This window comes from Panicum hallii, chromosome 5, assembly GCF_002211085.1.
Source record: "Panicum hallii strain FIL2 chromosome 5, PHallii_v3.1, whole genome shotgun sequence".
NCBI classification, from domain to species: Eukaryota; Viridiplantae; Streptophyta; class Magnoliopsida; order Poales; family Poaceae; genus Panicum; species Panicum hallii.
In genome coordinates this window covers 56,803,983-56,822,886 of record NC_038046.1, presented here as the reverse complement: position 1 = coordinate 56,822,886, position 18,904 = coordinate 56,803,983, and the positions used below count along the sequence as shown (strand labels likewise).

The 18,904-nt window shown below is 48.9% G+C and overlaps 3 protein-coding genes across 3 annotated transcripts; 1 reads left to right on the top strand and 2 right to left on the bottom strand.

The window, feature by feature from the left end:
- Positions 1-3,020: 3,020 nt before the first annotated feature.
- On the top strand, positions 3,021-4,380 carry LOC112894520 (WRKY transcription factor WRKY24-like). The gene is made up of 3 exons (XM_025962266.1): positions 3,021-3,525; positions 3,625-3,798; positions 3,886-4,380. The coding sequence occupies exons 1-3, from the start codon at positions 3,248-3,250 to the stop codon at positions 4,142-4,144; spliced, it is 711 nt and encodes a 236-aa protein (XP_025818051.1). The 5' UTR covers positions 3,021-3,247; the 3' UTR covers positions 4,145-4,380.
- Positions 4,381-5,563: 1,183 nt separating this feature from the next.
- LOC112894398 (probable WRKY transcription factor 72) lies at positions 5,564-7,774 on the bottom strand. Its single transcript, XM_025962095.1, has 4 exons — positions 7,570-7,774; positions 7,389-7,457; positions 6,676-7,266; positions 5,564-6,590 (listed from the first exon to the last, which is right to left on the bottom strand). Exons 1-4 carry the CDS (start codon positions 7,642-7,644, stop codon positions 5,823-5,825), a joined length of 1,503 nt encoding a protein of 500 aa, XP_025817880.1. The 5' UTR covers positions 7,645-7,774; the 3' UTR covers positions 5,564-5,822.
- Positions 7,775-14,845: 7,071 nt separating this feature from the next.
- Positions 14,846-18,261, bottom strand: LOC112894197 (plant cysteine oxidase 2-like). The gene is made up of 5 exons (XM_025961826.1): positions 17,922-18,261; positions 16,400-16,518; positions 16,155-16,293; positions 15,844-16,065; positions 14,846-15,365 (listed from the first exon to the last, which is right to left on the bottom strand). The coding sequence occupies exons 1-5, from the start codon at positions 18,169-18,171 to the stop codon at positions 15,247-15,249; spliced, it is 849 nt and encodes a 282-aa protein (XP_025817611.1). The 5' UTR covers positions 18,172-18,261; the 3' UTR covers positions 14,846-15,246.
- Positions 18,262-18,904: the final 643 nt, after the last annotated feature.

The window sequence follows — 18,904 nt, the reverse complement described above, 5'->3', positions numbered from 1 at the left end:
GGCCTCACAAAGATATGCTCAGATAATAATCCACTCCACGATGAGAAAATATGGAGGGTTGTGTTAGGTTTGGCAAACCAGCGTAAAAATCAGCCACTCTAATGGAAATGAAACCCTTGTAATGCACAGTAATTAAGTCGGGCTGCAACTAGTAGAGAGAATTCCGTTTGTCTGGAACTGGAGTCCACAGGTTTTGATTTTTATTTGGTAGGATTAGGACGTGATTGAAAACTATCGTCGTACCCAACCCGCCTGAAAATGACGTGTCCTGCAATATATCTGTAGTAGGCTTCAACAATGACAGCTAATCTTATCTCTAAACTCTTGTGTCACATACACTGGCACGAGCCACCAGCCTATCCGTCCGCAGCCTCTGCAACAACCGTCTTCATACATGAACTGATGAATATGGAACTGCTTGCGATCTTAGTTAGATAGCTTACATCACATCACAGTGGATAAAACAAAACCCAAACAAAAGTAAAAATAAAAACCCCATAACTCACACGTGACTCTATTGGCAGTACAGATACTGCGTACAGGAATCTGGAACTGTGTTGGTGGCGATGACGAGATTTTTTTTATATATGTAGCATTAAAACGATGACTTGCTTCGCAGATGGCAAAGCTGTGGGTCCGCAGCCAAGTGGATGCGCGCGCAAGCGAACAACCGCATGGGCCACGACGGCACGCCGCCTGCCGCCCTGTCTCGTTTCCTGGCGCGTCCGGCGAGAGCCGCCGAGAATTTTGTCTCGCCGGAACGGACGCACGACACCGCGGTATGCACCACGTACGAAACCCGAAGGTCGTCACGTCGCGTCCTGCAGGTCGCCGCCGCCGACCGCCGTGGACGCCGATTGCTACCCTCCTTCCGCCACTAGATGCCGCGCTCGTGGCAAGCAACAGCCTCCGATCGAGCTTGTCCAGTCCCCGGTCGCGGTCGCCGTCCTGATGCTGACGTTTTTGCTTGCTACTAGTAGTAAGTAGCAGGAGTGGCGAGACTTGGAGGTCCCGTTCGAGAACGTTGTTGCTAGCCTGCCAGTACTTCCTAGAACGGCTACGTTTCTATGGGATCCGACAAACGGTTGATCTGCAAGGGATCGTTCTCGTGTCCTGCGACAGAACGGCAGGCCAACCTACCCTAGACGTCTCGAATCCCCGATGTGTCGAGCTGCAACTAGCCCGCGAATCCCATCGTCGCAGCCGCGCCCCTGGCGGCGCCGAGGGAGCTAACAGTGCGCCGGTTGTCCTGCCCGTGCAATCTCCGCCGGAGACGCAACGGCAGATGACCCGACGGCGACGTCCACGGAGCACGTTTGTACAGCTCGACGGATGAGCACTGACTAGGATTTGTAGATAGCTAGGTCGACGGGAAGCTGCCGGGAACACGGCCGGCCGCCCGGCCACGCCGCGCGCGCATCGTACGGGTGCGGCGCCTTGGCACCGTGGCACGCCCGGGTTGGGCTGGGTGCAGTGGCGAACTGTACAGATATCTGGGCGAGATAAATGGAGGAGGTACCAGCAGATATCTTTGGGCATCTGGCTCGAGGGGATGGATGGCAGACAAGAACGTCTCTGTCCTGCCTCCAAGATTGTTGCGTGCTGCGAGCTCCATCCTTCGGTTTCTGTACACACCCGAACCCGATGGAACGAACAGACCATCATCGACGCCGTCCATTGTTTCTCTTCGTCTTCGGTCTTGCGATCGACGCGACGAGCTGGCCTTGGCAAGACGAAGTGCCAGCGGCCAGCCCCGAGTCCCTGACCATCTGCCATGGCGTGCCAGCGCAGAGCGGTGGCTAACGGGCCGTGCCGTGCCGCGCATAGTGCCACAGCTCGATGGGCGCGGCGACGGCGACGCCTCTCGTTCTCCCTCATTGGACGCACGTTTTCTTTGCACGTCGCCGATTCGCCCGCCATACATGGAAAGGCGGCCACGGAACTTTGGCCATATTTAATGTCCACTCCTTCGGATAGCTCGACGATGGCACCAGCGCCGGAACACTGCATCTGAACCCGGGTGACCCGAAAGCCGGCGAAGATGCTTCTGCACAGCCAGCCTTCCTCAAGTAGTGCCACCCACTTAATTAACCAGGCAGTAATTAATTAGCAACTGCTGGCTGGTGGCTACGATGGGTCCTGTTAATTTCCGAGTTAAGTAATCACGCACGTGCGGAAAAAGCTGTCGTCATGGGCTCATGGTTGGCAAACATCTAGATCCATGGGTGCATCATCGCTGGTGTGCTCGATCGATCGAGCAATGCGTGCGCGGTGTATCTAAGACGACTAGACCGCGGTAAAGTGGAATCCATCTGAGACGACTAGACGTTAGCGAGATTCAGCTAATGTAATTCCACGTCGCTGTCGCCCATCGCCTACCTCACGTACGCACGCTGCACGCAGGATCATTACCGGAGGTAGAGAGAACAACACCGTGTCCACGGCGTCGTCGGCACACGGCCGCGCCACTTTCTACTGTCACTGCTGCTACGCCGGCGTGAGACGGACCGCGGCGTCGATGCCTACCTCGCCGGCGAAAGTGAGACCAGCTAGACAGGTGTCGCCTGCCTCCTGTCAGGTGCACCGTACCGTGCCCAACGTGCCAGTAGTGCGCGCGATCTACCGGTCGATCAGGGGCACGGGCCATGCACTGGACCCAGACGCTATGTTGGACCTGAGTAAAAAAATTCGTTTGGACTCGGAATCTAGGTCGGCACACGGCTGCGTTTCAGCCAGCCTTTCAGGTTTTGTTTGTTTGGACGGCCAGGATTGCTCCGCCTATACTAACTAACACATGATACGTGGTGCATCGGACGGCCGGAAATGTACATGCTGATCGCATGGTAAACCACCCGTAACCAACGGCGGTCTCGGCTCTCCCTCCTTGACTGACTAGCCAGCTAGCCAGGGTTACATTTGTCCCGTCGAAAAATTCCAAGAGCGAAGGGCGGGGGGCGTCACGTCGCCGTACCAATCGACACGTGACGCATCTGAGTGAGAACCTTCGGATCAGGATCGGGCCTTCCGAAATGAAACATCCATGAAGCCTGCTCGATTCAGGGTTCAGACGGCTTCGAGCTCAGCAGCAGCAGCAGTCGACGGATGGGTGCCTCTCGCTCGGGCGTATAAATTGCCGGGCCTGACACGGGGAGCTCCGTCGTCAACCGCAGCTCGGCAGCAGCGGCCAGTGTAGCGGAGCGGTCGAGCAGTCGGTGTGCCGTACGTGTGCGGGCGAGCGTGCGTGCACATGGCGGCGTCGCTGGGACTCGTCGGCCGCGAGGCGTACTACGCCGCCTGCTCCTACCCGCCGACCGCCGGCGCCGCCTCCTCCTCTTACTTGTTCCCTCCCGAGCTCGTGGCGGACAGCGGTGGTGCCGTGATGGAGCTCCCGCCGCCCGCCGCCATGGCTGACTTCTGCCTCCCGGAGATCATGGGCGCGCGCACGCCCGACTACTACTGCTCGCCGCCGGCGCCGGTGTTCGCCAACGGCGGCGCTGCCGCTGCCGAGAATGAGATGATGAACACGTAAGTTTCGGGCCGTGCGTATACATGTAGTTTGGTTGCGTGCAATGTGCGACGACATGTTGTTCAATAATTAGCTGTACGTGGTCTGATCGAGCTCAGGAGCTACGTGGATTGTGACGGGAGGATGATGATGATGAGCGGGTCGGCTGGGAGCGGCGGCCGGCCGCCGCCGCGGATCGGGTTCCGGACGAGGTCGGAGGTGGATGTCCTGGACGACGGCTTCAAGTGGCGCAAGTACGGCAAGAAGGCGGTCAAGAGCAGCCCCAACCCGAGGTACGCGCCCGCCATTGCCGCCGCCGCACGCAGATTCCTCGGCGCACGCAGCCTTTCCGTTGCGCTCATTAGCGATCGGCGGTGCAGGAACTACTACCGGTGCTCGGCGGAGGGGTGCGGCGTGAAGAAGCGCGTGGAGCGGGACCGCGACGACCCGCGCTACGTCGTCACCACCTACGACGGCGTCCACAACCACGCCGTGCCCAGCCGCGGCGCCCAGCGGCCTGCGTGCTCGGCGCCCCTGGTGGCGGCGCCGTGGAGCGCGCCCGCCGCTCACTGTGATCCGTGGGGGACGCAGCTCCATGCCGCGGCGGCGGGGGCGCACTCGTCGGAGTCGTCGTACTGATCGGTCACTGCTAGCTTCCTACGCACCACCATGTAAAATGTTCAGGAACGTCGAGATCGATCCCCGCTTTTTTGGGTTTGTACCATATTACCATAATAGTTACACATACACACTGAATCGTTTTGTCTGATTCGCTTGACTATTCCCTTAGGACTGAACATTACTGATTCATGTGTGTACTTATTACTTGTATGATCTTACTCCCTCCATCTTTTAAATATATGATGTTTAGGCAAGCTAATTAATTTACTTTAAAATCAATTTGCTTATCGATCCTTAATGTAATGTATTTAGACATGGAGGAAGTATTTTGTAGTACTGATCGAGCTGCTAATCAAGCTTTGGTAGGAACACATCGTGATATTCTATAATCAATAAGAATGGGGATTGCGCATATATTTCGCGTAGTACATGTATTGCAAAAAGAAAGAAAGAAAAAAACATCAGTTAGGGCGAGCAACTCCATCCATCAGTTCATCCTGTCGTCCTGATCTTCTCTTATGAGGACTCTTCAACTTACGCTGGTTGGTTTGCTTGGTTCAGACCTCAGGTCAGAGTTTCAAGTGCAAGTGCTGCTATCTGTGATTAAAATAGTAGCATTGAAGTAGCAGTTTGTTTGTCAGGTCTCAATACTGTGGCTAATTCATCCTAAACAGCATAGCTCGGGGATCGAAAAAGAAATTCTCATACTTGATCAAGGGGGGTTTGAACCAATTAGGTCTGATAGGCAAGAGCTAGCGTGATGAACATAGCCAGCCTTTCAAATTAGCTCGCACCGTTCGAACTGAATGCAGGGCGAGATGGTGCTAGCTAGAGGCGCAATCGACTAACCCCAATCTGATCTCGTCACAGTCCATAACACCGGTTGAAATTCTCTTGTCAGTAATTCTAGGGAGAGTCTGAATGTATATGTATTGGTCTGAAAGCGCTGTTTCAGAAACTGAAGAAGACATGGGGAGGCAGAACCCTGTTCCAGAATCTGAAGAAATGGACAGCGCACACACCAATACAATCAACGAGAGGCTCCTAAGTTTCCTCCAGTGGATATTTAGTCAACTTTGATTGGTTCGCCGGTCGTTGTCTTCTCTGACGAGCAAGCAGCTGCCTCTCCGGCTACTCTCCAACTAATGCGGTGGTTGCTTGACCTGGTTCAGATCAGAGTCCCTCCAAAGTCATGGTAATGAACTTCGATTCAAATTTGAAATTTATATCTCGCATGCGCAGGACTTGACCGATCCGATTAGTTCTTGAACAAATCAAATGACCTCTGATCTGCCATCCCAAAACCTCGCTTAGGATCTGGCAATGGGCGAATAACTATGTTTGACGGCTGCTCTAGCTTCAGCATTTTTATCATGATCGCTGATCTTAATCATGCTGCACTTGCAGTTGCAGGTTCAGAGTTTAGACCCCATCAGATTTAGCTAGCTGGAACAACCTGATCAAAACTTCTTTAATTCCACCCAATCATGGTAGATACAGTTTACTCATCCGCTCTATGTACATCGTTTGATCACTTGATCCCTGCTACATAGATATGATTACCATTTCTTCTCCAGCCAATGACTACTAAAAGCTCCAAAACTAATCCAATCAACAAAGTAAATTAACCACGATGCACTTATTAATTACATACGAACCACTGTCCTACACAAAATCTAATTCGTGCGTGCGTGCATCACTTCTGAGCAGCGGCGCCTCCGCCGCGCCCCATGACCGACGTGATCGCTGCCACCAGCGCAGTCTGGAAGCTCGGGTCTGACGTGATCGCCTTCGCGAGCGTGTCCGTGACGGCCGGCGCCACCGCGCCATGGCCGCCCCCGAGGCTGCTCGTGCTCTGCAGGTACGACTGGGCGCCGTACAGCTGCTCCGGCCTCAACGACCCGCCCAGGCCGCCGCCGAACAGGTGCCCCAGCGCCGGCGAGCTCTTGCCGTAGTACGACGGAGGTGCAGCTCCGTACGCCAGGTACCCGCTGCTCCACGCCGCCGGGACCGCCTTGGAGTCGTAGCCGGCCGCGGCGGCGGCGGCATAGGACGAGGAGTGCATGAGGGAGTGCGGCGCCGCCGGGGTCGTGAGGTCGAGCGTGATGGTGGGGCATGACGCGGCGGTTGAGACCATGGTGGTCGGGCCGAGCAGCCCGGCGGCCGCGAGCGGGAGGTGGTGGCCGTGGGCGAGCGAGGCCGGGGAGGAGGAGGTGGAGCCCGAGGTGAGCATGGCCGCCGCGGCGGAGGTCGTGGACGCCATGGCCGTTGCCGTTGGCGGGAGCTGGTGGTTGTGCTGGCCCTCGTACGTGGTGACCAAGATCGACGTGTCCTCCGCGCACCGCTGCACCTGCTTCCTCACCGGGCAGTGGGGCGCCACCGTGCAGCGGTAGTAGGCGCGCGGGCAGGGGTTCCCCTTGGAGATCTTCTGCCCATACTTCCGCCATTGGCAACCATCGGGCATCTGCTCACCAGAACGACACATGAATTAGCTCAGGCATAATTATTTCTTGTTCGTAGTAGGGCAAGGTAGCAGACGTGTCGCATACCGTGGGAGTGTTGCACTTGACCCTGACAGAAACCCTAGCCTTCTTGGCCTGCTGCTGGACCTCGTCGTCGGCGCCCTCCCCGGCGCTCGGGCTCTTGCGCGCCGTACCAGGCGGGCACGCGTCGGCGTCCTGGGCAGGCTTAGCGGTGTCGCCGGCGCTGCTGCTGTCGGAGCTCAGGTTCAGGACGGGCGCCGCCGACGCGCCGCTCGCCTTGTCGTCGTCCGCGGACAGCCCGCTGCCCCGCGCGATGCCGAGCCCGAGGGATAGCTGGCCTTCGTCGGCGGTGGTCTCGGCGGTGCCGGACGAGGACGAGGACCTCTCGTGGCCCTTGCGGCGGGCGCCGTTGGACCTCGTGCCGAGGCTCAGGGACACGAGATCGTCGGGGTCGTCGACATCGGCTGCGGACGCCGGCGCCGGCGCGACGGGGAGTTTGGCCTTGGCTGTTTGCTCGTGCACCTTGACGACGTCGAGGAAGTGCGTGTGCAGCGAGTGGTACTGGCTGACGATGCGGGACAGCATCGTCTTGAGGCGCTCGTTCTCCTCCCTCACCTCGCCCATCTCCGCCTTGGCCGCCTCTAGCGTGCGTTGTTCCTGTAGCCGAACATCCATCCATGCAGTTCAACGATATGAGAATTACGTTGCCGGCAATAAAAATGATACGATCTTGCTCAAATTCTCAACCGAATTTCAATTTATCATGGAACCGGATTTACCTGCTTGATGCCTGCGTCGCTTTGCGTTGATGGGAAGCTTTCGAAGACGATCGGGAGAGCGCTTCCTAACTGCATCCACAAAAGCAACCATGATCAGATCTCCGTTGCGTTGAACTATACGCAACTAAAGAACAAAAGAGCAAGGAAGAGGAAGACCAGGCCATATGTTCTAAATTCGTACCGCTGCCATCTCCGGCTTAGCATCGACTCTCTTCTCCTCCTTCACCGGCGTCGGCCTCTCGACGGCGACCTCCATGGCAGCCAAGCTATTAGCTCGACTGGAGCACAAGCTAGTAGGACTAGAAACTCGCCGCCGCACCGGCCCACGAGACGGCCGGCCTGCCCCTTTTCGAGCAATAGCTTTCGGCAAGCAATGCCTTGTCCTGGCAGTAGTACCTCTACCCTCTCGCCGTCCTTATAAAGAAGAAGAGGAAGAGACGAGGCAACGAGGCTTAAGCCTGCAGTTTCTGACTGGCTTGGAGTAAGCCAGAGTAAAGAATTGCGAGATGCCGCACCGAATCCCAGTGGCCCGGCCAATCAGGGTCCAGTCGTCGTCGCCGCCCATACGGCTGGGCGCATCAAAAATGTCAACCGGCTTAGCTTGCCAGCCAGCCCACGGCCGGGGAGGTGAGGTAAGCGAGCGCAATAGAATACTCGCCGGCCCCGTTGTCATCGTCGTCGTCGTCGTCGCGGTCTCGATCCCCAAACGTGTCCTGCATGTCTTTGCCGCCGCGTCGTCGTCTGCTCTGGTCCACGCGCCAGGGCTCTCTACGCGAGCTACAGCTAGCTAAGCTAGCTGCTGCTCCGGCGACCGGCTGACCGGCGGGCCACGCGCCGTTGGATCAAGCGGTTAGCTGCCGCCGCCGCCGCCGCCGCAACTTTGCAGGCGAGGTTGATGCGGATGGCAGGTTCTGACTTGTCCAGCTGACAAAATACGCGCTGCGTTCTTACATGTTGGCTCCCGGCGGCCGGCGTGTGTACGAACGCGGGAGCTCGCGCCCGGCATTTGTTTAGGGCGCCCGGTTGACTTCGTACGGCCGGTGGTGGGGGTGCTACCTGTCGAGTTGAAGAAGCAACCGGGATGTTGAGGAATTGTTCAGCCATCGGTGGATCAAACCTGAAGAAATTAAACAAGCGCACCGAATTATATTATCCTACTATACTGCCACTGACGACGCTTCTTCCCTTCAGATTTTAACAGGTCAAGCAGCGAAAAATGGGACCTGGATGAAAAGTACTGGTGTGCTCCAGCAATCCACATGTCGGCCGTTTACCTCTTTATCCGCCGTGGAGTATCTTCTTTCGAAAGATCAACCTATATCCTAATCTATTTTTTTATCGGATTCGGAGCGAAGCGGATATGTATACGAATGTGGCTCATTTCATATACCAGAAGTGAATGGGATCCGGTGGTAAAGTGAAAGTAGACTTCAATAGTCGGATAATGGATGATATATGTTCTCATATGAAGTTTTTGTGATGTTCAGTAATTCATAAACCAGAGCTTCTCTTCTTTTTTGGCTTCTCTTCGAACTTCAACTAGTCAACCACCAAAAGTAACTCAATGTAGATTTTCTTCGCGAAACATGACGCGTCCGAGATGGATCAATCCTCGTCGCGGTACGAATCCCAAAGCAGAACAACAAATTCTTCCACAAGCCTAATGGGACTGTGGGAGCCGTCACCATTGGGGAAAAGGCTCTCCCCCTTTCCCAGTCGGCTAGTCGCGTGTGCACAGCAGTACGTCGTAGTACTGCGTGTACGACGGGCCCACAGAGTCAGCGCCACCCACCCGCGCGCGTATCGCGCCATGTGCCGAATTTGTAGAGGAGGGGTTCGGAGCCGGGCCCCGGAAGGAAGACCAGCAGGATAAACAACGCGCGGCATGTGACGCGAACGCGACGTGAGATGGGAGAAGCGAAGATGCCGCCTCTCTCGCGATCGCGAGTCTCCCCCTCGATCGAGTCCGCATTGATTAGCAGCGGATACGATCGGTCGAGATCGATCCGTGCGCATGCGATGCGACCATGCACCTGCCTGCACGCGCACGCAGCAGCTTCTTCGACCCAACTGGTGCCGCGAGCGCGACAGCTCAGTCTGTTGCCAGCCAATCGGGTTCAAGTGAGATTTCAAAGGATTTTTTTTTGGTAGGGGAGGGAGGAGGTTTTGGTTGGCCTACTTGTGGAGATCCCAGCGAAGCCCGTTGAAACTGTTGCGCCATACCCGCAGGATCGTCTCCCTCGCCCTCCCTCTGTTTCCATCTTCTTTCTTTTTTGTGTGTGTGTTTTTTGTTTAATCGGCAGCCATGGAGGGCGTGACCTCACCTCACCGCCCGTTGAATATGGTAGCAGCCTTGATCCGTCTCCACCGCGACCATTAACAAAAATGGCCGTGGTGATCGTGTTCCCATCGGCTGCTACAGGGTCTGCGCAGCTGGGGCCCACCGGCGCGGAGAGGAACCGTAGCGACTTTGCTGGGTCTGAACTCTGAAACTCTGAATCATCGGATTGCCTAAAGAGAGTAGAGTACACACCATCACAACCATACACACACGCTCATGCCGATCAGAGGATTTACGTACCTTGGAAGATGAAGGCAAGTCGTGTTTCAGACTTTCAGTTGCATCTGACCTTTTGGGATTCAGAATTTCAGATAGGAGAGCTTTCGCATTCAGGGGAGGATTCAGTCCAAGGCGGGATCACCCATGATGTATGTCCCTGTACAGATGGTGTCATGCAGTAGCACCATTTCCAACAAGGAACACGCAAATTGGAATTGAAAAGGGCACATCAGCGGCGAAAAAACGGCATAAAGATAAACAAGCACATGGAGGTTGGATGATGGACTCAGTTCAAGTAAGCTGCAGGTTTAGTCAACGGACGCATCAAGGAGGCGTCTTTCCTACCTAATTCCTAAATTTATATACTAACCCATTCCCAAATGAATACAGCTAACACCCAGCAAAAAAAAAGAACTGGGAGGAGTAAGCTGATGAGCGGACCTTGTTTGTCGACGCACCATGTGAAGCCAAGCTTTTCAACGATTTGGTCAAATCTTTGGACCTCAAGTGGGGCAGTAGCGATGCAGATTTCCATCACATTTTTCTTAAGGAAAGACCCCATGCACCCTCCTTGCACAGCCCAAAGAAATTAAGCGAAAACAAGTGTTTCCTCCTCTTGTTCCCTTCCGGTGTTTGATGCTTGGAAGCCACTGATACATCATCGTTCGGCGAATTTCAAAACCGGCGTCGCAAATTCAGGCTCACCCTCCCGACAGTCCTCTCCGAGTTTTCCAGCTGTCAAATACTGCAGGCAGTGTTTTCGTTTCATGGATTTCTGGGTCCTGAAAAGAAAACTGCAAAGTCAGAAGGAGATCATTCTGGGAAGTCGTCTTTCACATGGATCAGTTCAGGGAACTGCCCTATGGGAACAATTGTAATGTAACTTAGCCACAGAACGAATAGAATAATAGCAAGTTCTTGCAACCTGTGCATTCAAATACTCGAGGTCAACAATTTGTCAGAAATTATGGAAGTGTCAGATCATGGATCTGCCACACCAGAACTGAAACTGAAGACTAATGATGGACAGATAGAGTATGTAATTCAGTCGCTACAGATCATACACCCCCAATAAGACTTCCACAGATTTAGAATAGTAACAGTAATTTTTTCTCAGATGACTTTGCAATTGCTTGACCAAGATCAAGACTTGAACGGCACTTTTTTCAATGCATGTTGAAAGGAAATCATCAACTGAACAGAAGTGGTAAAGTACAGGAAATTTACTATGTAAAAGAAGTGTTTGTTCCTATTTCACTTTCTTTGTAGAAACTAGAGAGTGTGACATCCATCTTTGTCAATGTGTAATCTTCAGAACCATGCGATTTTGGACTACCAAACAACTAAGTTATTACACTATCGAATATAGTGTTTGGTTATTGTTGGTAGAAAATCAGCACGTAGTTCATGTCCGTTTTTTCACTCTCAAACAAAAAAAAAAGAGAAATTGTGGAAGTATAATAGCTCTTGGAAATAAGATGTCAGACTCAAAATGTGAACAGAGATGTGAATCGAGCTGTTGAGCAGCCCGAGTTGCATAGCTCAAAACGAACGTTCTTTTACACCGAAGATAACATCATACAACTTTCTGGATTGTAATGACAGCACGTTGTGATCTCAATTTGGAAAACAACAAGGACCAGCATAGTCAAGCTGGGATCACTTAGATTAGTTAAACTAATGAGTAACAACATAAACTTGACAATTAATTTCTGGGCTAACGCTGACATGGAAAGGACAAATCTGTGGATGCACAATACAACCAAGGCTAGATTACCTGCTAATGCTAGTTAAACTGAACACCGGTGGTGTGTTGTGGCTTATATCACACAGTGGACTGCCTGTAATTAACTGAGTTGTTAGCAAATTAGTTAGGAGATGATGCTGATAGTAGGTTACTTGCTACTCATTTTATAACAACTGTACACGAATACTGACAACTGTTGCTTGACCTGGTTGTTGATCTATCAAAATGAAGTAAACTTAAACAACGGGCTACATGATGATTCTCACTATGCTTCCTTTAAAGGGTTCAGACAACAGCAATCGAATATTGTTAATAGTTCAAAGTTCAAACTGCAGACGAAATATTAGCTTTTACTGAATGTAAAGAATGTTTTTTTTAACTTCAATTGACTTTTATGGATTAGTACCTAAGTTGCAGGGGAGGTTTTATTCAGCACGGTTGAATCAAGTAATTAATGAAAATAACATGTAATGTATGTTTATATGTTAGGTAAAAGCAATGACAGGACAGCACAGACAGATGTGAAACTAGGTAATGTCAGAATTTTGACTTTGGATTACTGAGTTTCAATGTACCGAGTGCTATCCAAGTTGCCTCTTCAACCCTGTGTGCTTACCATAGACTATTCCCTTTTGGCATGGACCTCAATCAACTATAATTTTACTCTTCATGCAATGATTCATCAGCTATTAATTTAATATAGCTAGTTTATTGCTCCTGTAATCATCATTAGCGATAACAGCGGGAATGAGCTAAAGATAAAGCTGTAGTAGTCAGCTTCGAGGAAATAGCCCAGCTCAACTTGTCTCCATGAACACAAGAATGACGCAAGCTGTACTACTGTTCTCACTTAACAATGACTTCCTATAAGATCTGAAATAAAGGGCATATTTGGCAGGCTGCATACAACTTTCAGAGGCAGGGAATTTTGTAATTCTCTGGAGCATCAAGTTGAACTTTCTTTCAAAGAAGGTTGAGATTTTTTTTCCATTTTCTAAAAGCAGTATACTCTCCATTAAATTTGAAATATGAAATGAAATAAGAACATATCATTTAAAAACAAAACAGAGGTAATTTGGGGAGCTGGGTTATTTCCTTGCAAAAAGGCAACGAAACGTTCTGATGGCTCTCAAGCTTACTTGGAAACCATGGCCGCATGGGAAAACGACAGCTTGCCGGCATCTAAGATGGTACTGCTTAAGCAATTCTGAGAAAGTAAACCGAAAACTTTCTCAAGCAGATCAGCTTCAAGTAAACCCTTGTGCCAAGACCATTGGTGCAACAATTGACTGCCTAATTAATGATTTGCTATAAAAAAGCAGAATAAAATAATATGACTAATTCAAATGTCAACTACTCGGTTGGTGTGAGAAAACCAAAGAAGATTCGGTCACATCAGCCTTTTTCTCCAATGAGGATAAAATCACAAGGGGCACTCAGCCGCTCACCTCTATCTTCAGCAACTAAACAGATTAAATGTCAACCCTAGGTTTGTAATGTGTGAACACTTGCATTGGCAGCTTGGGCTGTGACTATTGTACGGCAAGTCAGGAGACTTCTCTTATCTCTGGTGACAATGCAAGTTTGACATTGTAACAGGATACAATACAATTATAATTGCATGATGGATCTAGGTCGTATTCATACTGAAGCATAACTGTAACTTCGGGATATCGGCCCTGCTTGGCACAGCTTGTGAACCAGTTTCTGACCAATTTTAAGCTGCGGGCTGGCCAAATGGCAGGCTTCTTGACCGCTTCCCCCGCCAGCCCTTACGCACCTCCTTCACAAAACGGGCGTACGGTGAGCAGCGGGAGCGGACCAGCTTCTTCAGCTTATCGGCCTCCGCCCCCCGCGCCGGCCTCCGCCCCCGGCGCCGGCCACCGCCCCACGCGCCCTGCGCCGGCCTCCGCCCCTACGCCGGCCTAATTTATTTGTGTAATGACACTCTATTATGTTATCTAATTTATAATTAAGTTATCATTATCTTATTTAAGAGTAATTTATGATTAATTGTATGATATATTAATTGTTAATAATTTATGAACAAGTTTCAGCTGTGCCAAACAGGGTCTGTGACCAGCTGCTTCTTTAACCAGCTGCTTCTCTGGCCAGCTAGCCACCAGCTGGCTTCTGAACAAGCTTCAGCTGTGCCAAACAGGGCCATCATGCAAAAGAACAAAAGATTCAGTACGAAATGAGTAGTATGTTTGATGAGTTTGAATAACGACAACCAATCAGTGCTTACCAATATGCCCCACTGTTTCTTCATTCTGATCAAATTTCTCCAAAAACACTTACCTCATCTGTTATGAAGCTATTAAATTATTGAAGAGACCATTTATGCACCCCCAGATAGGAAGAGATGGACAAGAAAGGAACTCCCTGTCTGCTAGACACCTTACACCTTGTAAACAGCAATGGAGTAACTTAAGTATGCCATGTCTTCTTTCCAACAGTTGTCTGGTGCTTGGCGCATGCATCCTTTGCAGTTAGGGCTGCTTCTTGAGCTGCAAGAAAAGCTTAAGTGGTGATATTATTGTCATAAAAAGCATTAGAAATCACAATCAGCAATATGTAGGCTATGGGACATATACAGTAGCTTCAGAAGATTACATATTTTAGCAATTAAAGTTAAGCTCCCCCGCACTTTAATGATGAACATAAGGATGGGAAACTTTCTGCAAGCAGTTCTCTTGGGAATCACTTAGCTGAAACCCTAAGAGTACAATAATACTAAAATAAATAGAGTAACAAGAGTCCCAGGATTTCAGGGTGAATGATGGTTTCTTAAAAGAAACAACAAAGAAAAATACAATCTGCTAATGCAAGTATGCAACTGATAAATAGTCAGAATTCAGATGCGAAGGACATGGAGCAACTGAAAGAAATTAGAATGGTATCAACCTAATGTAAATCCCCAGACAAGCAAGACATCAGGTTCCTTTGAACAAAAGTTTCGAGTGTGAACCCAACCAAGTAGCAATAGCAAAATCTTCTGTAAGCAGCTTTAGCTGGATAAATCAGAGAAAAAATGTATGTAAAAAAATTGACTATATCACATTTCATGCATAGTAGGTAAACCAACAATTATCATTGCTTCCTTCTGGCACGGAAAATGAGTATGCATTCACAAAATCAAAAGTTATAAGTTCAGGAAAGAAAAGCACAGCTGAAATTCAATAATTCAACAATTTCCAACACTGCAGAAGGTTGTGTCAATCAGGCAACATTTTTGGCAACCCAAGAATGGGTAGGACTAAAACTCATACTAACTGATAGACACTACAGACAGAACTGGGGAAGAACGAGTATACACCAAGGGGCTACATAACCTATTGAGGTGCCAAGCACGTTCCTCGTTCTCATTGCTTATTACTAAGTAATTCCAGTTGGAGTAATGATGAACTGCGGTTCAATGATGATCAACGGAAGCCTTAAGGCCCAGCTCTCTATGTACGGATTTCCATTTGTCACCTTCATTTCAGCAATGTATTTACACCAAACACATGTGCTCCACGAAACCAAGGCATCTTCACAAGCATAGGAGTTCACTGGTCCAAAATTCTTGGGCCCATATATGTTGATCCAACAAGATAAAAATCTTGTGGTGGTTCACTCTCTTCCAGCCATTCATAGCTGTCACCTCCAGGCATTAACATCGAGCCTCCTGTAAAATGCACCTTCTCAAGTTAATTGGCATTATTTTATCTTTCTGTTAGAATGCTTACAAGTTGCAACGTATAATATGACCAGGGAACATGGTACAGAAGATTAAACTTAAGGTGTGAGTAGACAATATTCACAGCACAGTTTTAGCACTTTCAGTGAGTAGGAGCCTGATTTACAAAAAAATAAAGACATGATGCTTTCTTAACTAATAGAGTTTTCTATGGAACTGCAATCTTGGGATTTCAAAGGACAGACATACATAGATTTAATAGAGTGGGCAGTATATAGGATATGCATATCAATATCTGATTTATTGTATGCCAGAATTTAATTCCTACTACATATTTTGGATCAAGAATATGTATTGAATGTTGAATCAGAAGACATAAACATACTAGGCCAAGCCAAATTGTTGGTTTAAGAAGTAACAATATTCCAACACACCTAATGTACAGCCATTTGAACTCAGGTCTTACCAACAGAAATTGCAGATGAAGAGACATTATAGTACTGGCAGTGCCTTCCACTGCCATCATCATATGGAGGGCCAAGGACATCAAGCACCGCACAAGCATTCTGTGCGGTAAAGCAATGCATGTTACCACCATCTTCTGGATATAGTACCGATGTTTCGTGAGGTGCAGTCAAGATGCCGTCAGACTTGACCTTTGCCAAACGTGGTCCTTGCAATTGAGCATCTATGATCAAAGGAGAGAGATAAAACAAAACGTAATTTGTTAAATTATGTGTGACAACGTTCTGCTTAGGAAAAATGAACTAATCATACCAGGTATATCTTGTTGGGCAGCAGCCCAGTCATAAGATTTCACATGCATGGTGCCAAATAAAAGTTTGCTAAACACAGTCATGCCAGGGTGATTATGAAGAGGAATCACACCCCTTGAAGGCAAGCAAAAGATGCCGATCTGTAGGAAAAGTACAGATATATATGCCTTAAAACTCCAATGGGACAGCTTCAACATATGCAAAATAATCAAGTTCTGTGGTATTTTTAGTGATGAGTAAGCGTACCGAGAAAGCCTCACACTTATAGAGGTGCAAGTAAGTGATCTTAGGAGTGCCATGGGGATCAACACGTCGAAAATATGACATGTTGGGCGTTAGACCAACATCTTCTGCTGTAATACTATCTGCAGGACACAAATGACTAAATCTATATCAGCAGAACAGAGAATATGCTGAACTTGGATAGTGCAACTCTCTTGCAGTCGCAGACCCCTTTAACTAGAACTTGAGTAGAAAATAATGAATCATCATTATAAACATGTGATAAACTCACTTAAAAAAAGAACATGTGGTAAACTCATCATAAACCTACACTTTTGGAACTCAGCATAAACTCAAAGAAGAGAAAACTCATATGCAAGAACTATATTAGCTGCATGATGGGATTGATGATTGATTGGCATAAAAGGCCTATGGATATCATGTTGACAAGTACGGAGCCAATATTGAAATGGTTTATCATCTCATAAACTGGACTAAGGGTGCAGCTTCCATTGTCATTTATGGTAGTAGAAGGAACAAAATATAGTGATATGTGCTATCTTTAGGGTATGTCCTGAAAAAGAAAATCGAAGAACCAATTGGCATGCATGTAGACGTAAACATAACACCACGAGCACCATTGGCACAAACATCACGGTACGTCCATCAGGAGGAATAAATAAAATATCCTCAAGGATGGTACAAGATCAGCTTCCGTCATTATCATTATTCGAGAAACGTGCTCAGCAAGCTTGGCAAGTGGCCATTAAGTAACTATTCATGGTACCTGGCAAGCTTTTGGCGGCCAAATGAAATAAAAGAGAACCCTAGTGTAGCTCCAAGATGGATGTAATATTGACTGTATCCAACCCCCACAAAGCGAGGTAATGCCAGCAGCTAAATCATATTTGTGTGTATACCATGGGCAGCACATGGTTTCTGTTATCTTTTGCCCCAGTCTTTATTTCCACTAGGAACATACAACTGGCACGTCAGGCATTGAGTATTTCATTCTCACCAATAGCATGCTACTTGCAACTAAACCACGCTACAAACGACATTGCACATTTGCATCACAGCATGGCAGCCAATGTGCTATTCCATTGGTTGGTTGCTGGTTTACTTGCAGAAGATTTTCTTCTTGAGAAGAACCAACGAGTCTAAGTTAGTGAATCCACCTCAACCAATTGCAGGTATACAGTATACTAGATGAGTCTAAAAAGATCATTTCAGTTTTCTGAGTGGCTCAGCAATCGTTTTCCATAATTCCATCAAAAATTCAAAATGAAATTCTCAAAAAACACTCTAAGCTTTACCAGCCAAATCTAATTCAGGGCTTCAGGTATCACAGGATCCAAATGGTTACTTACACCCCCACCCAACTATAAACTACGATTGTATGAACGAAATGGCCCCAGATCTATAACGTCGAACACAACGCATGCATAGCACACACCACCCACAGAAGGAATGCAGGGCCACAACCACGCGCACAAAGGTGCGATTGCTGGAACCACGAGGTGAACAGACGTTGAGAATCAATTACCTAGAACGGCCTTGACCCTCTCGATACCGGCCGGTGGCGGAACTGCGCCTGGGCCAGCGTCGTTGAAGACCTCGCGGCACGCCTCGAAGAGCCGCTGCACGGCGGCGACAGGGGTGGCCATCGCTTGGGGCGCCGCCCCCGCTCCGTGCCGCGGCCGTCGCTGCCGCCGACGACGGATCGCGCCGCCGACCCACGACTCTGACCTGCTGCCCTCCAGTTCCGGGAGGCCGCCGATGGCCTCCACCCGCATCAACGCCCTCGCGGGAATGCGAAGGGCTAGAGGAGAACTGGGGTCGAGGGGCCGAAGGGTTTTGGACAACGGCCGCCAAGTGTTCGGAGTTCTTGAGTGGGCTGGGGAAATTTAGGAGTACCCGAAGATTTTTATAGTCGAACGAGGCTGACTCCTGGATATTGTGAAATACTTTTGCTACACGGCTCCGCATTGTATCTTTCCTCCAATCACAAATAAATGGCGTTTTGAATTGCAATCAATTATGTCAATTTTTTTACGAGTACATAGAATTTGAATATTTAAAAATAATACGAGTATTTATATTGATATCTAGATCTTTATCATTATTAGCAAAATATTTGTGTTTGGAATGGATAATGGACCATATCATTTATTTGTCGTGCATGGAATGAAAAAGGGTTAAAAAAAAGATTGCACAAGGTGAACTCCAAAATGAAATTCCGAAAGATGACAATGAAATTTCTACTTATTTTGTGCAGCTTGGGATGCATGAATACAAAATAAAAATAAAAATGGTTGATCACTATTCATTGATATTGCATTACCACCAGAAAATAGTTTAACCTCATGTTTTTATTTGTTAGTGAAATTTGATCCAACCAAGTTCGAGAGAACATGGAAATTTTCCGAAATTCTAAAATAGAAAATTTCCGTCATAGTATATGTTGGTAGTAAGGTAGTAAGAGATTAATAGCCAGATCCTACCAGTAATGATGCTTTGTCATTATAT

Excerpts from the sequence above, each read along its gene's own strand:
- LOC112894520 (XM_025962266.1), top strand. The coding sequence starts at position 3,248 with ATGGCGGCGTCGCTGGGACTCGTCGGCCGCGAGGCGTACTACGCCGCC. Across the intron at positions 3,526-3,624 it reads GAGAATGAGATGATGAACAC|GAGCTACGTGGATTGTGACG; the intron begins GTAAGTTTCGGG and ends GATCGAGCTCAG. Across the intron at positions 3,799-3,885 it reads AAGAGCAGCCCCAACCCGAG|GAACTACTACCGGTGCTCGG; the intron begins GTACGCGCCCGC and ends TCGGCGGTGCAG.
- LOC112894398 (XM_025962095.1), bottom strand. The coding sequence starts at position 7,644 with ATGGAGGTCGCCGTCGAGAGGCCGACGCCGGTGAAGGAGGAGAAGAGA. Across the intron at positions 7,458-7,569 it reads CTAAGCCGGAGATGGCAGCG|TTAGGAAGCGCTCTCCCGAT; the intron begins GTACGAATTTAG and ends TTGTGGATGCAG. Across the intron at positions 7,267-7,388 it reads GCGACGCAGGCATCAAGCAG|GAACAACGCACGCTAGAGGC; the intron begins GTAAATCCGGTT and ends GTTCGGCTACAG.
- LOC112894197 (XM_025961826.1), bottom strand. The coding sequence starts at position 18,171 with ATGCGGGTGGAGGCCATCGGCGGCCTCCCGGAACTGGAGGGCAGCAGG. Across the intron at positions 16,519-17,921 it reads GAGGGTCAAGGCCGTTCTAG|ATAGTATTACAGCAGAAGAT; the intron begins GTAATTGATTCT and ends TGTGTCCTGCAG. Across the intron at positions 15,366-15,843 it reads TTCATCTGCAATTTCTGTTG|GAGGCTCGATGTTAATGCCT; the intron begins GTAAGACCTGAG and ends TGCATTTTACAG.